Here is a 15,338-nt window from a genome sequence, read left to right as displayed (position 1 = left end):
GGCATATGGAAGAGCAGGGTGACTCGCAGTCCAGATCAGCATGGTAGGGTCTGAAGGGTTGTTCTAGGTGTGATATTTGCATTGCCCTCTCCCCTGGGGCCCAGGGAGGCCTGGGAGGAGCCCACAGGCTTGTTTTAGCAAGAACAAATGACTAAAAATGGCGCCTGGAGTGGGTGCCCCCTTGCACTCATCACTTTTACAGATGACCAAGCTGGGGCACTAGGAAGTGGTTTGCCTGGGGCTACCCAGCTGGCAGGTCCTAGGGTCGGACTTGCACACAGGTCTGCCCTCAAAGCTCAGGTTTTCAAACAGGAGCTTACAGTCCTATCCAGGGAGATGTGGAAAAGATTCTCATCCGGGAAGGAGACAGTCGAGCCTCGGGAGGAGAGGAGAGCTCAGCGGGAGCATGCTCTAATGAGGGAGGCCTGCAGGGATCCGGGCGGAGGAGGAGGTGATATGGCTCTAGAACAGTCAGCAAAGCCTCCTGGAGGCTGTATTTTAAAAATCAAATAACAGTTTAATTGAGATAGAAGTCACATACCATACAATTCACCCACTTCAAGTGTATAATTCACTGGTTTTTAGTTTGACCACAAAATTGTGCAACCATCACCACAGTCTATATTAGAACATTTTCTTCACCGCCCCCCCCAAAAGCCCCGTGTAGACACTAGCAGTCACAACCCCCTCCCCTCCCCCCAAACCTCTGGCAACCACCAGTTGACTTTCTTTCTCTATGGATTTGCCGATTCTGGACATTTTATATAAATGGAATCCAACAGTATGTGGTCCTGTGAAGGATTGCAGGGTTCTTGTCTCTCGGAGTCGAAGAATGAATCTCGGGGACACAAAAGGGTGAAGTGAAGTGAAAGTTTATTAGGTGATGGTGAGAACAGAAAGGAAAGAAAAAAGCTCTCTAGAGTGAGAGGGGTCCCGAATGGGTTGCCCCTGGGGGCTTTTCCTGGCAGTCTTCTGATGAGAACTGACCAGGAAGCTTATGGCCTTGAGATTCTGGTGCCATCTTGGGTTGAGCAAAGACTATTGATAACATCCTTAATGGCTCACTGCTCAGAGGTCTGGTCATTTTCTGTGATTACAATGTAGCTGCCCCAAAATATACTCCCTAACATCCAGGGCCAGGTGGTCTGGTTTGTTCCCTTTATCTCTGGTTTTGTCTGCCTCAGCATTTCCCCACATTTGGGGTTTCTGTGAGCCTGGTCCCATAGCCCCTACACCTTAACCCTCTCCTTACTCAGTACTCTGGAACTGGCTTCTTCTAGGGAGAATCTTTGCCAGGTTCATCCACGTATCAGTACTGAATTCCTTTTTACGGCCTACTAATATGCCATGGCAGGGATAGACCATGTTTTGTTTTACCCATTCATCAGCTGATGGGCAGTTGGACTGTTTCCACTTTTTCACTGCCATGAACAATACTGCCACGAACATTCACGCACGAGCTTCTGTGAGAACACATGTGTTTGTTTCCGTGGAACTGCTGTATCATATGGTAACTCCAGGTTTCACCTTTTGAAGAACTGCCAGACGGATTTCCAAAGTGGCTGCACCATCTTAAGTTCCCACCAGGAGGCTGGGAGTTTCCTGCATAGAGATTCTTTCTTCTCTAATTTCTGCCAGGCTGAGTTGGTGGAAATGTCAGGAAAGGTGGGGAGGGGGGCATGAGGGGAGCAGCAGGGCAGAGGCATGGAAGGCAAAGAATTTTCTTGATGCTTGTACCCAGAGCCCCGGGCCTCAGTCCTGTCTGCACCCAGCTTGCGGTGTGGCCTCGGGCGAGTCTCGTCCTCTCTTTACGGCTCAGTTTCCTTACCTGTAAAATGAAGGCGTTAGACCAGTGGGTCTCAACTGGGGACATCTGGCAAAGGCTGGAGACCCTTTTGGTTGTTATGGTGGATGGGTGATGCTCCAGGTATCTAGTGCGTGGAGGTCAGGGATGCTGCCAAACATCCTACTATGCACAGGGCAGCCCCCATAACAAAGAATTACCTGGCCCCAAATGTCGATAGTGCGCGGGGGTCTGCGGGATCCCGGGGAGAAACCCTACCTGCGTTAGACAGAGGTGGCCCTGTAAGGTCCACCAGTCCTGTCCAGTCACTGTGAAATGCTCTGAGGGCAGTTAGGGCTTAGGACGCATTTGTGGGTGCTCAGATGCTTAGAAGAGAGGCCTCCTGGTCGCACAGGAGTTGCTGTGGCTGTTGTATCTGTGAGCCCACCGGCTTTCCCACTCTGATCCCACGTAGGTGTGGTACCCAGGACAGGTGAATTGCATGCCTGGCTTGATAGATGAACAGACTACCTTGTGAAGTAGCGAGTTCATCGTTAGTGGAGGCATCCAAGAGGAAGCTCCGTGGTCACCTGTCAGGGACCCGCCTCTGGTCTGGGGCTGCCCCGGGAGTGAGTGTCAGGCTCCTGCAGGCGGGAGGCAAGGCTGTGGCTCCCTGCCGGGCGACAGAGTGCTCTGCGCCCAGAGCCCTTGGCTTCCCCACCTGCCGGTCGGCGGCCGAGCGGGCTGGAGCCGGGAGCGCCTTCCTTCCCACGCGACGCCTCGCCCTGTGGGAGACTTCTCCCTCAGTTTCCCTCCCGGCGCTCGGGAGCCGCCCGGGCCGCAGCCCCAGCGCGAGGAGGCGGCTCCACGCCGCTGGACGCCGCCAGGCCCGGTCCCGGGGCTGGGGGGGGGGGGGCGGGGGCTCGCGGCCGCCGGGCTTCCGTGTGCCCCAGGGGGGCTCCGGGCCGCCCGCCGCCGCCGCCAGGCTTCTGACAAAAACCCGTTGACCACCAAGGCCAGCCTCTTCCTGAAAGCCCCGCTCGCTCCGATACAGGAAGTGGAAGCGAGCAAGCGCCCCAGAGCGCGGCGGCGGCGGCGGCGGCGGCGGCGGCGGCGGCGGCGGCGGCGGCGGCGGCGGCGGCGGCGGCGGCGGCGGCGGCGGCGGCGGCGGCGGCGGCGGCGGCGGCGGCGGCGGCGGCGGCGGCGGCTTCCCACTCGGCGCGGGACTGGCGGCGGCGCCCGGCCGGGCCCTTCCCGAGGGTCAGCGCCAGGGCCATGCGGGCGCCCGGGCCACGGCGGCCCCCGCCGCCTGGCGCCTGAGCCCCTGCGTCCACGGTCCCGGAGCTGCCGGCGGCATGATCCGACGGGCCGGAGCGCCCGCGCGCGGGGACCCCGCGGGGTAAGTCCGGGGCGGGCGCCCCCTCCGCTTCCCCGCCCCCGGGAGTGCTCGGAGCTCCGGGAGCGGCCCCCTGGCCAACCCGGCCTCGGGGCGTCGGGTGAGACCGAGCGCCTCCCCAAGGCCGGACTCCCGTTCTGCGCGGACCGGGGCCGCGCTGGTGGCTGCAGGACCCGGGGACTTGGCTAAACTTTGAAGCCCAGACGTCCCTGCTCCCTGGAAAAGACAGCCGGCACGCTCGGCGGCTAGGCAGCCAGGCGGGCGGGTGCTAGAAGGGCGTCTCTACCTGTCAGAGCCGGGGTGGAGGGACTGCGTGGACGTGGCCCCTTCCTCGGGCTCCTGTCCCGCCTGAACTGCAGAAGCGATCGTTCGGGGTCCGGATCCCGTCGGCCTCCCGCACCCGCCGCTCCGCCTGCGCCCCCGCGCGCGTCCTGGGACGCTGAAGCCCAGCCGGGCGTGGGGTGGGGAACCGGGGTCCCCGTAACTTTGTGCACCCGCCGCCAGGCAGCTGACCGGTCCGCCTAGACCGCGCACCCACCGGGATCCCCTCCCCTGTCCCTCAGGCGGGTCCGGGACGGTGACCTTTGGAGCGGCTTTTGTCGAGCCTGGTGCTTGGGGAGGGTCCAGGGCGCACGGGCTGCGCGGGGGTCTGCGGGATCCCGGGGAGAGGGCACACAGCTTGGCGTGCGTGAAGCTGAATTTTTTGGGAAGTTTGGGAACTGGCTTTCAGGAGGGGTCTCCAGTGCCTCGTTTTAGGTCCCCCTCCTCCCACCTAAGAACCCGCAGTTGCTTCTGGACGTTGCTAAGGGCTGTGCTCTGGGGAAAAGATTCCCTCGCCCTGCCCTGCCCTGCCCTGCCCAGCCCAGCGGGGAAACTTTAGGGGGTTGAAGAGGCTCCAATTCCCGAGGCAGATTCTTGGGAAAGCCTCTGAGAACCTTCTGGGTGCCAAGGTTTATGGGCGCCCCCCACCCCCAGGGCTGCCATTCCTGGCTTTTTGGTCTAAAAATCCCGGGCCTACTTCTGTGATGGATACCCAGCTGCTGCCTGGCCTAGCTTCATGACCTCAGCTCCCAGGTCCTCAGTTCTCTACTCTGTAAAGCAAGAGGAATGGGCTGATCTTGTGTAGTCCTGGATTGGGGGACAGCTGGAGGTGACCGGTTTGCAGTCTGGTGGGAGGGGTGGCATGGAGGGCCCTTAAACTCTGCCGCATCTGAATGCCTCCCTCCTCCTTCTTCTCCCATTGCTGCCCCTCCCCGGAAATTCTGCCTGGATGCTTTCCCTTGGAAGTGACCTCTGCAAAGACAAATGTCATCCGGTGGGAAGAATTGGAAATTATGTTGGGGAAGGGGCCCCTTAGGGGCAAGTGTCTACCACATCCAGTATCGCAGGGAGGAGCTAGGAGGAGTTTCCCAGGGAGGAAGGGGAGGTGGGGGACCAGGGTCCTGACCTCTCCAGCTTTCCTTCCCCCCCCACCCCAGGAATGACTTCGCCTCACCCACTTCCTCTTGCCTTTCTTTGTTCACTGCTGGGTCAGTTACTTAAGCTCTCTGTGCCTCAGTTTACTTATCTATAAAATGACGATGAATAATAGTAACTGCCCTCACACAGTTGTTTTAAGGATTAAATGAGATAATGCATAAAGAGTTTTGCACGTTGGAGCACCTGGGTGGCTCATTTGGTTGAGCATCTGATTCTTGATTTTGGCCCAGGTTCTGATCTCAGGGTCCCAGGATGGAGCCCTGGGTCAGCCGGGCCTGGGGCTCCCCGCTGAGTGGGGAGTCTGCTTGAGATTCTTTCCCTTTGCTCCTCCCCCTACTTGTACATTCTCTTGCTCTCTCAAAATAAATACATCTTAAAAAAAAAAAAAGTTTTGCACATTTGCCTATAACTCTTAATAGTTTTTTTGATAATAGTAGTTCTCTGTTTACTAGCTATTTAGCCTTGGACAAGAGACCTGGCCTTTGACTCATTTTTAAATTGGGGATAATGATAACACCCACTTCATAGGATTGCTATGAGGTTTGAATGAGTTAATATTTAAGCAGCTGCCTACAGGCAGCTAAGGGTTAACACACCAGCTCAGGCCTGCTTAGAACAGTGAGGGCACATTCTAGGGAATATTGGTTTGTTGCTAAAAACACTTTATTTAAGAGGCCCTTTTGTGTTGGAAGGGTTCCTAAACAGTATCTCGCTGAACCTTGGACCTGGTACAGGAGTCCCTTTGACAACATTCCTGGAAGGTGCTTGCATACCTCCAGGGACGGAGAACTTGCCACCACTGTGGCAGTCCTTCTGACAGGCACATACCTAAGAAAGGAATTCCTGAACTTGAGTTGCAGTCCGCCTCCCACTAACTGCTACCATATGAGACCCTGTTCTCCTGTCGGGAGCCCCGTCCTTCTTGACTCTCAAGTCCTATAAGGCAGTTCTCAGGTGCGCCCCCACACATCCCCTGTTCCCTGGGTGGCACCTCCACCTGTGTTCCAGCCCAGAGATGATGAGGAGTAGTCATTTACGACTCCTCACTCCCAGGCCACCCCCAGGCCCTGCTGACCACTCAGGGCTGAGATCTGAGTCCTAGGCTGAGGATTCTTCTTTCCGCTTGGCTTCCAAAAGCCCCCTCCTTCTCACTGGCCGGAGATGATGTTCAGACAGCCAGGGGAATGCCTGCTGTCTTCATCCCCCTGGGAGCTAGGATGGTGTCACTTGGGTGTCAGCCCCCTGGAAGAGGAGTGTGAGGATCTTGGCAGCTAAGCTCTATCTACTTCTTGTTGAAAATGTCAGCCGGGGAGAAAGAAAAGGCAGACAAGCTGCCCAGTATCCTCACTGCAGGTACTTTGTCTCCCTCTGTTTGACAAATTGTGTCTGCACTGGGGGGAGGGGGGCAGCATTCAAGCAAGCCCCTGCCTGCTTGCAGCTGATGTTCTCAGAAGTAACAGAACATCAGGGTAAGGGGTGTGGGGACCCCAGAGGGGCTGTTCCGGAGCAGGTGGTCCGGGAAGGCTACTCCAAGGAGGTGGCATTTGGGAGAGGCCCGAAGGAAGTGGGAGAGTAAGGCAAGTCCCTGGGGGCTGCTGCTGGCATGTCGGGAACCTTGAGGAGGCCCGGGAACCTGGAGTAGAGTGTGGGAGATGAGGACTGAAGGTGGTCTGGTGGGGTGATGGCTTTGCAGAGTGCTGGGGGCCACAGATGGGGTTTGCACAGATGGGCCGTATTGCACACAGACCGTAGGGGGAACAGAGTCAGGGAAACTGCAGGGAAGGAAGCTCTTCTGTAGGCAGGAGAGAGGGCTGCGGGCTGGGGGGCTGGGCAGTGAGGGAAGAAGCCGGAGCCGCAGGATCTGCTGATGAACTGGAGGTGAGGTGCGAGCGGGAGAGGCGTCGAGGATATCTCTGGCAAAGCTGTGACCTGCTCAGAGGCCAGGTGTCAAATTGTGCAGGGGTCACTGAGGACGTGGACACTCAGAACACTCAGAGCCCACACTTTTAGATGTCTGGTAAATTGAGAGTCTGCTTAAGATTTTATTTGAAAAAGGATTCCACTCTTGGATCTAATCCAACCCCCTAACTTGACAAGGGAAAGGAAGTCCCAGAAAGAGGAAGTGACTTAGCCAAGGTCTTAGGAACTGCAGGTGGGGCTGGGCCTAGAAATCGGGTCTCCTGAGCCTTGGGCCTGCAAGGGGCTGCCTTGGGCCAAGCCCCGGAGAGCCCTGGATTTCTGCCTCATGCCTGACATAATGCAGGGGTCCTGCTGAACCCCTTGAGAGTCCCTCAGGCACTCCAGGCTCTAAGACTGGGGGCTCTTCTGGGCTGGGGGCCCACCCAGAGCAGTGATGGATTCGGGGTTCCAGATCCCAGCTCCAGCTCTGCTCACTGACCTGGGCTTCCTTGTTTCCTTGCTTTCGGGGGCTAAGCTCCCAGGTGGTCCTGGCTGGCGCTCAGCTGGGAAACCCACCCCCTTCTAGACACAAAAAGAGGCTCAAGCCTGCCCTTCTGGGCCCTGAGAAGCCCCAGTGCACCCGCTAGGAAGCATGTAGGGGTGGGGGCTCAGGGTCTGCTTGGGACAGGGGAGTGCCCACACATTTGTCCCCGAGGCCCCCCTTCTCATCTCCCCTACCACTTGACAGCACCTGTCCCGGGCCTGGGTCCCTGTGTAGTGATCTTTACCGAGGTTGAAAACGTTGAAAGCTTCAAATCCTTCATTAAAATGAAGACACCCGCATTTTTTTTTTAAAGATTTTATTTATTTATTGGACAGAGAGAGACAGCGAGAGCAGGAACACAAGCAGGGGGAGTGGGAGAGGGAGAAGCAGGCTTCCCGCTGAGCAGGGAGCCCGATGTGGGGCTCGATCCCAGGACCCTGGGATCATGACCTGAGCCGAAGGCAGACGCTTAACGACTGAGCCACCCAGGCGCCCGACACCCGCATTTTAATCCTGGAGATAAGAAATAAAAGGTGGAAACCCACCAGAACTAGGTATGATATTTGAAGGGGAGACCCACCCTGGGCCCCTCACTGCAGTCTCAGGCCTCCCTGGAGCTCCATTTTATAGACAGGCGTCTGAGCTGGCCTGCGGTGCCTCCCAGCCAAGGAGCCAGAGCAGAGGGAAGGGAGGAATGTTGATAGACCACCACAAACTCTGTCCTTCCCACCCCATCACGGATTCCATCTGTCCCTTGAGTGAGGGCTGTCCCCAGTTCGTGCCATCCAGGCAATGACAAATGAGCAGAACTGTGTAGGCGGCATTGAAGAGGGAGGCCAGGTTTGAAAGTTCCTTCCTGCTGGGATGCTGCCACTTCCTCCATGAGGACTTGCAGCCACACAGCTCTTGGACATTTCTCCTTTTTGAATACTCAAAACACTTTTTGCATGAACTACTTATCTACCTAGCAAGACACCAAAACCCCTTTGCTGTCACATCTTCTGGTTTCGATTATAGACTTCCAAATAAAAGGGATCAGATCTTTTACTTCCAGATCTTTCTGTCCTGCACAGAGCTGGCACTCCATAAATGCTCAGGGACAATGATACACTGAACAGGATTCTAAAACTTGCCTCGCAGCCTTCTCTTTTGTGTCCCAAAGCACCTGACCTTCCGGAACTATTTGTTAAGGCAGTGCAGAGCTCAGGGTGGGGCCCAGGACTGGGAGGTCAGGAGCCCAACTCCCCTTCTGCAGCCGGTGGTGACCCCCTGAGATCACCAGTTTGGAACAAGATTGTAGGGACCCTGTGTGGCCCCCAATCCCTTCATCTTAGCCTCCTCAGCTGGGCGCCCCTAATTCCCAGCTGCATTCCCTTGCTTCCAGAGGAGAGAGGGTGGGAGAAGCTGAAGCCAGCTCTGGATCACCAATAGATACTGCATCCTCAGCAAAAAGGCTGGAGTTAGCTGGGTGTACAGGTTTTGCGGGGGGGAGGGGGGGCAGGCTGGGTCATTGGGTCCCAGGTTCAGGTCTGTGGTCCATGGAGAAACTAGGAAAATCGGGTTGTGGTGATGTTGGGGTGTGTGTGGGGTGTGTGTGTGTGTGTGTGTGTGTGTGTGTGTGTGTGTGTGTGAGCCAAGATTGCCAAACCATCTCTTCCTGGGCAGAACTGTCTTTTATTCTGAGATGAGGGTTGGTTGGTTTGTTTGTTTTTGCCATGTAAAGCCTCCTTTCTTCTATGAAGGGTAAATTAATGGTGACTGTTAGTCTTTCATGTCTTTTTGGCAAAAGAAGAGAATGCGGAAGGAAAGGCTGAGCAATGCTGCTCTAGTCGTTCCCGTGGGATTTATCCCTTTTGTGCCCCCTTCACGCCCACTCCCGCCGCCACCGCGCCTGGCAGTCAGAGCGTCGAGCTAATTGTATCGTTCTCTGCTGATCTGGAAGATGCTTGGGGGCTTGCACGCTGCCGGACGTCGGTAGGGCTAGTGGATATCTCTAGGGTCCCGTCCCTGTGGTGATTTGGGAGCATACTCTAGGAAGCAAGTCTCTAACTCTCTCTGGGCCCCATTTTCCCCGTCTGAGAAATGAACCCAGTGATCTCTAGGTCCCTGCTTGGTCTGACGTTCAGTGATTCCCCGAATACTGGGCCGAGAGGCAGCAGAAGCTGGTGGGATTGATGTGCCAGCTGATGACTAGCCTTTCTTCCTTCGGACGGCTGGAAGGCAGCCTGTGGAACAGTCTAGAACATATGGGTACACTTTCATAAGAAACAAAGACCCAGAAAGGAGACTTCTGGGTCATCACCCTGACCAAGTGCCTGGAAGGAAATGCTTTTTCACTCCTGTGGGTTTATTTTTGAAAAGCCATTTTTGAAAAAAGTGCATCGGTTTTGGAAGCCCACTTTGGGGCTGGGCCCCTGGTCTCCTGGTAGAACTTGCTGGCTGGACGGTGGGTCAGGCAGGTTGCGTTGGGGTGGCATCTCTGGGTGTGACTGGATTCGTGAGGTGGCGCTGGCTCTCGCCATTTTGTGTACGAGCTGAGGCGATGCTGAGGAGGTCGCGGCAGCCTCATGTCACAGAGCTCCTGGTGGGAAGGCTGTCCTTTCAGGGTTTGAGAGGGATGAGGCCCTGAGAGAGGGGGCTCCCTGCGGGGCAGGCCGGATAGCAGGCCCAGTGCTGCCCTGAGGTGGCCAGCCCGTCCCTGTGCAGGCTGGGCTGCAGGTGACAACAGTGTGCCTCCCCTGCACCCCCCACCCCCACACAGTATTATACAGTGAACCCAGACCCTTCCCTCTGTCAGCAGGGCCTGGAAGGAGGAAAAGGCGCTGGGTGGGTACAGAGGAACTCTCCCCTCTGCCTAGGTGTCCACAGGGCAGTTGGGGGGGCGGGTTGGGGGGGGGCTTACTAACTCCGTACCTGTGTGGCTGTCAGCCTCTGCCTCTGACAGAAGAATCTGGAAGCCACCATCATGGCCACCACCTCCGGCTTTCCCCACCTGCCAGTAAGTCCTCTGCTGCCTCGGGCCCATCTCCTGTCCGCAGGGGCGGAGCTTGAGGAGGCTGCCCCAGTGGCTAAAACAGCTCTGGTTGGTCAGAAACAACTGTGGCGGTCGGCAGAGCTCCTTGCCCCCATCTTGCCAGTAATTCCTGGGAGCGTTCCTACCCCAGTCTGTACTTGTTTGAAGGAACGAACCAGCCTGCTGTGAAACGTCAGTTCCCTTTCAAAAGAAACGGCCTGGAGAGTGGTTGTGGTCAAGGCCGGTTGCTGCTCTGTGCACCGCAGCAGCAACACACACTCAGGCCACATCCTATGGGCAGAGGGCTCCAGCCCCGGGGCTGGGGCCCCTGCACCCTCCGTCCTGGTACCAGGCAGAGTGACGGTTCCCCCAGAGTCCAGCTCCACCCACAAACCTGGAGCCCAGGGGAGGTAAGGATTCTAGGAGAGGGAGGCCAGGGTGGGGATCTTTGAGCCGAACGGTGAGAGGCTGCCCTGGAGGGGACCGTCCCAGGGGGCACTTCCCCCCATGAAGGTGGCCCCCATTTCCTCACTGACTCTGGGATCTTTGTCAAAGCCATGAAATTTGTATCCCTAATTAAGAGATGAGACTTGTGCTGTCAACACCAACCCAACTCCTTGATTGACATTTGAGAGGAGATACCAGGGCTGATGAAAAAGCCTGTTTTCTGAAGATGGACAGAGGAGAGAGGGGGGATGGAGAGGGACAGCCCAGGAGGAGGAAAGGGGACCACATGGGCGCAGAGAAGCCTTCTCCTTCCGCACAGGTGTCCCAGAGCTAAATTTTTCCCTGGGTCCATAAGTGTGAAATAAAGAAATAGAGGACTCTGCATCTGAAATTCACAATCTGATGATCTCTGGCTAAAGGAGCAAGCTATCAAGAAGGAATTCACCAGGGACCTTTCTCCCCGGCCTCCATGTCTCCAGCTTCCTTAATCTCAACCAATATCAGATGGATACTGTAAATTTCTCTAGGGATATTGCAATTCAAAGCAAGGGTTTAGCTTTCTACAGATGGCATCTGATGATGGCATTTATTCATTTATTATGCTTGCTTCTTTCTGTTCTTGACATTTTTGACAGTGCATCCATCTAAAATATATTCAGAGATTCTTTTCTAGACTAATATCTTCTTTATCCATCCATCCACCCAGCCTCCCATCCATCCTTCCATCCATCCATCCATCCATTCATCCATCCATCCATCCATCCATCCATCCATCCATCCATCCATCCTTACACTCATCCATCCATCCATCCATCCACTCATCCATCCTTCCATCCATCCATCCATCCATCATCCATCATCCATCATCCATCATCCATCCACTCATCCACCCATCCATCCATCCATCCATCCATCCTTCCATCCACCCATCCATCCATCCATCCATCCATCCTTCCATCCATCCATCATCCATCATCCATCCATCCAACCTCCCATCCATCCATCCTCCCATCCAAACACTAGTCCATTCACCCGTCCATCTATCTACCCATTCATTCATCTATCCGTCTATCCATTTACTGAACATTTGTTGGACATCTAGGAGTTTCCAGTTTATTAGGGAAAATAAGAGAAATATGCACATAATTAGATCACAGGGCACTATATAAAATCATGCCTATGTTCTCCTACCCCTGACTTACGGTGAGCAGGAAGGACTCTCTGGCAGAGGTGGCATCTGGATTGAGTCTTGAAGGATGAGTAGGATTTTAACAGCTGAAATCAGGCATATGCAGAGAAGGGTATCCCAGATCGAAGGAAAGCACAAAGCAGGAAGGTAGGGAAGGACAAATGGTGTGGGGGAGCCCTCAAGAGCCCCATCTGGGGGCAGGGAGGAACAGTTCTGTGTGTAATGAACCTAGAAAGGGACTTGGATCTGCTTGGCAACAGTTGGAAGAGTTTGGATTTAACCACGGTGGTGAAGACCACAGGTCTGTTCCCCTACTTAGAGCAGGGCAATCCTTTACCTGCCAGGACACCTTTCTCCTTCTCTGCCATGTGGAGCAGGGAGGGATCCGTGCCTCCTGGGGTTGTTGTCACCATTACATGAGAGGATGTTGGGTCTTAGCTATTTGGGCTGAGATTAGTTGGGAGCTGTTACCCGTATGTGTATGGTGGGTGTGTGCAGCATGGACTTGTGCACTGTTGATTTCCCTCCAAGGTTTATTATATACCTAAAAAAAGTCACACACGGACACACAAAAATAGCGACATTTAAAGCATCAAACATTTTTCTCTCTTTGAAGCTACACCCAGTCTGAGCACACGTTTACTTAATTTCGGTCTGTGGGCACAGTTTGATCTGCATGTGTTAGTCTGTGTGCCTCTTTTTTCACTGCATGTTTCCTATACGAATTTTTCTATGCCGTGCTGTGGACATATGTTACACACATATCATCTTGGATGGCCTCAGCATATTATGACCATTTTAATGGTTGGAGTTGACATGTGTCAACTTCTTTCTAATCCCCTTTATTTTAAATGAAGCTCCTGAAAATTTCTGTGGGTGTAGGACTGGAGGACCATTTCCTTGAGAAGTATCACCATCTTGGAGTACTTAAATTCAAGGGTAAAGCAGGGCCTGTTGATTGGCCCCTGAATTTTAATCAGGTGAAAATTTTAGCTGAACACTTCCCAGTTTCCCTGAAGCTACGTGTGGCCATGTGATTAAGTTCAAGATGGTGAAATTTAAGTGGGGATTGTAATTTGCTTGGAGGTGTCCTTAAAGAGAAGGGGCATGTCTTTCTCTCTCTTCCTTTTTCCTGTTGGCTGGAATGCAGATGTGATGGTTGGAGTTGAAGCAGCCATCTTGGACTCTGAGGTGAATTTGAGACTAGAGGTTCCTAGACATGTTGGAGCATCATCCCACCCCTGGACTACTTACTCAGACTTTTATGTGACAGAAGAATACATATCTATCTTATTTGAATCACTGTTATTTTAGATTTTCAGACACAGACAAAGTTAATCCTAACATAAAAAGTTTTCTTTCTTGTCACATAGTACCAGATTATGTCAACAATAATAAAGCTGCTTTGCAGGGCTGCCTGCAGGTCTTCATTCCTAATGGAAGTTGGAAGGAGGAAGAGGAGGAGAGAGAAAAGGCAGTTTTGTGTCGACCAAGGCTCTTATTTCAAAGACTAGATTGCAAATATTTTCTTCATCTTGGGTGTTTGTGAGCTTTAGATTTCACCAGAAGCTGCATTATTCTGGTTTGAGTTCTGACTCCCAAATTCTGGGCTTTGATGGAGCTAAACTTAGCTGAGCAACTGTGTCTCTTCTTTCAGCCTCAGTTTCCCCATCCCTGCCATAGACAGAGAACTCTCGTAGTTGACCCTCTCTGGGCTGATCCTCTGCAGCTCTTTCTGAAATGGAGTCTCCTGTCACCCCAGCACCAGAAAGCCCCGGGCCCAGTTTGAGCAGTGCTTCTGTCCTTGCTGGCCACCACCATCTGTCCGTCCATCCATCCATCCATCCATCCATCCATCCAATCCACTGCCTCTTTTTTCCTAAATATTTATTTATTCACTGTAGAGAGAGAGAGTACTCAAGCAAAGAGAGGGGCAGAGGGAGAGGGAGACAAGCAGACTTCAGGCTGAGCAGGGAGCCTAACGTAAGGCTCGATCCCAGGACCCTGAGATCATGACCCAAGCCAAAATCAAGAGTCAGACATTGAACCAACTGAGCCACCCAGGCACCCCCCCCCTTTTTTAAGTAGGCTCCGCACCCAGCCACTGTGGAGCTCTGAGATCTCATGACCCTGAGATCAAGACCTGAGCCAAGATCAAAAGTCAGACACCACCCAGGCACACCCCACCCGCCACCACTGCCTCTTTATTGAGCACTTCCTGGGCACCAGGATGGGTCTGTGCTGAACACTGGCCACTGGAGGTCTTGAATGATCACCTTTCCTCTCTGCCTGGCCTAGGGAGAGGTTTGTCCTGAAATGCCCAGGTTTGACTTCCCCTCCCCAGGCTTATTTGGAGCCTGTAAAAGCCTGCTCTGAGCTGCCCTGCACAGCCCAGGGCTGCATCTGGGAGGTCCTACGTGTGTCCTGGGATTGAGTGGGGTGGGCTGCCTTGACAGGCTGAGCAAGTGTCCCTGGAAAGGGTTTGAAAGATAGGGGTCTTTTTTTTACAGGCCAAAGCAGCCCCCATCCTTGGCGCTAACATTGTCAGATGTCAGAGCTCAGGGTTGCTCTTGAGGCCCCCAATCCAGCCCCTGCTTACAGATGAGTCTGTAGCGGAGAGAGGGGAAGTGATTGTCCTGAGGCCTCGCAGCTGGACCCAAGCTCTTTCCAAGGCCCTGTGAAGGTGCCTGGGCCATTCTTTTGTGTGAGGCATCGGAGATAGGGGCAGGGGGGGACTGGCACATCAGTCTTCACTGAATGCCTCTCCCTCCAGCCTCTAGAAAATGTGAGCTCTTTCCTGCCTCGGAGACTAAGCACACAGGCCCCACCTCCAGCTCCTGCAAAAAGCCTTCCTGGCTGTCTAGCCTCCAGGGTTGTTGCATACTGTTGTGCAGGTTGTTCACTGCGCAGAGGCACCTGGCTGAGAGAGAAACCAGTGGGGGCTAAAATTTCATTCTCTTGCCAAGCCATGTATGATGTCAAGCAGTGAAGGGGGAGAGAGTGGTGGTGAGGGGGTTGCCTGCATTCATGGGGAGGAAGGACACTGAGTTCTAATGTACACAGAGGAACCGCATGGGCTAGCAGGGACCCCAGACAGCAGTAGACCCATCAGCACCCTCAAAGCCTTGCTCCTTGCGCCTGGCACAGTGTACTCTCTGTCTGTGGCCCCAGCAAGCTCCCCAGGGCAGAAAGAGGGATTCCTCTTGTGCTCTGTCATTGTCGGCCCAGCACACTGCTGGCCAGTGCTCAACTCCCAGAACACGCATGCTGAGCAAGAGCTGGGAGGGCTGGGGAGGAGTGTCCAGCTCAGGGCTTGGGAAATGTTTGTTGAGTGAATATATGGCAGGTTAATGCCAAGGAGAGAGGGGAGGGGAGGTTGACCAGGACAGAGGGCATCCGGGAGAAGGAAGGGGGCCTCCAGGAGGCCTGCAGCTTAGGCGTGGGGACCAGTAGAATAAGGGGGTGACTGGACAAGCCGTTGGGGCCCCCTCTGGGCAGGAGGCCCTAAGAGCAGAGGCTGGGGCTGGAGAAACCGGGGGCCCACAGGCACACCCGGCCTAGCCCCTGACCCCACCTCTGCAGGGCCAG

General features: G+C 54.7%; 1 protein-coding gene across 1 annotated transcript in view; it reads left to right on the top strand.

Moving 5' to 3' along the window:
• The first annotated feature begins 3,037 nt into the window (after window positions 1-3,037).
• RIN3 (Ras and Rab interactor 3) overlaps window positions 3,038-15,338 on the top strand; it is a 120,277-nt gene continuing 107,976 nt past the window's right edge. The window contains exon 1 of the mRNA XM_028098525.2: window positions 3,038-3,182. Within this exon, the coding sequence (XP_027954326.2) occupies window positions 3,139-3,182 (44 nt within the window). The 5' untranslated portion in view covers window positions 3,038-3,138. The remainder of the gene's footprint in view (window positions 3,183-15,338) is intronic.

This window comes from Eumetopias jubatus, unplaced genomic scaffold (assembly GCF_037043125.1).
Source record: "Eumetopias jubatus isolate StellerSeaLion01/CBP00866 unplaced genomic scaffold, mEumJub1_p1.0 scaffold_7, whole genome shotgun sequence".
Classification (NCBI taxonomy): Eukaryota; Metazoa; Chordata; class Mammalia; order Carnivora; family Otariidae; genus Eumetopias; species Eumetopias jubatus.
This window is presented reverse-complemented; position numbering and strand designations above follow the sequence as displayed.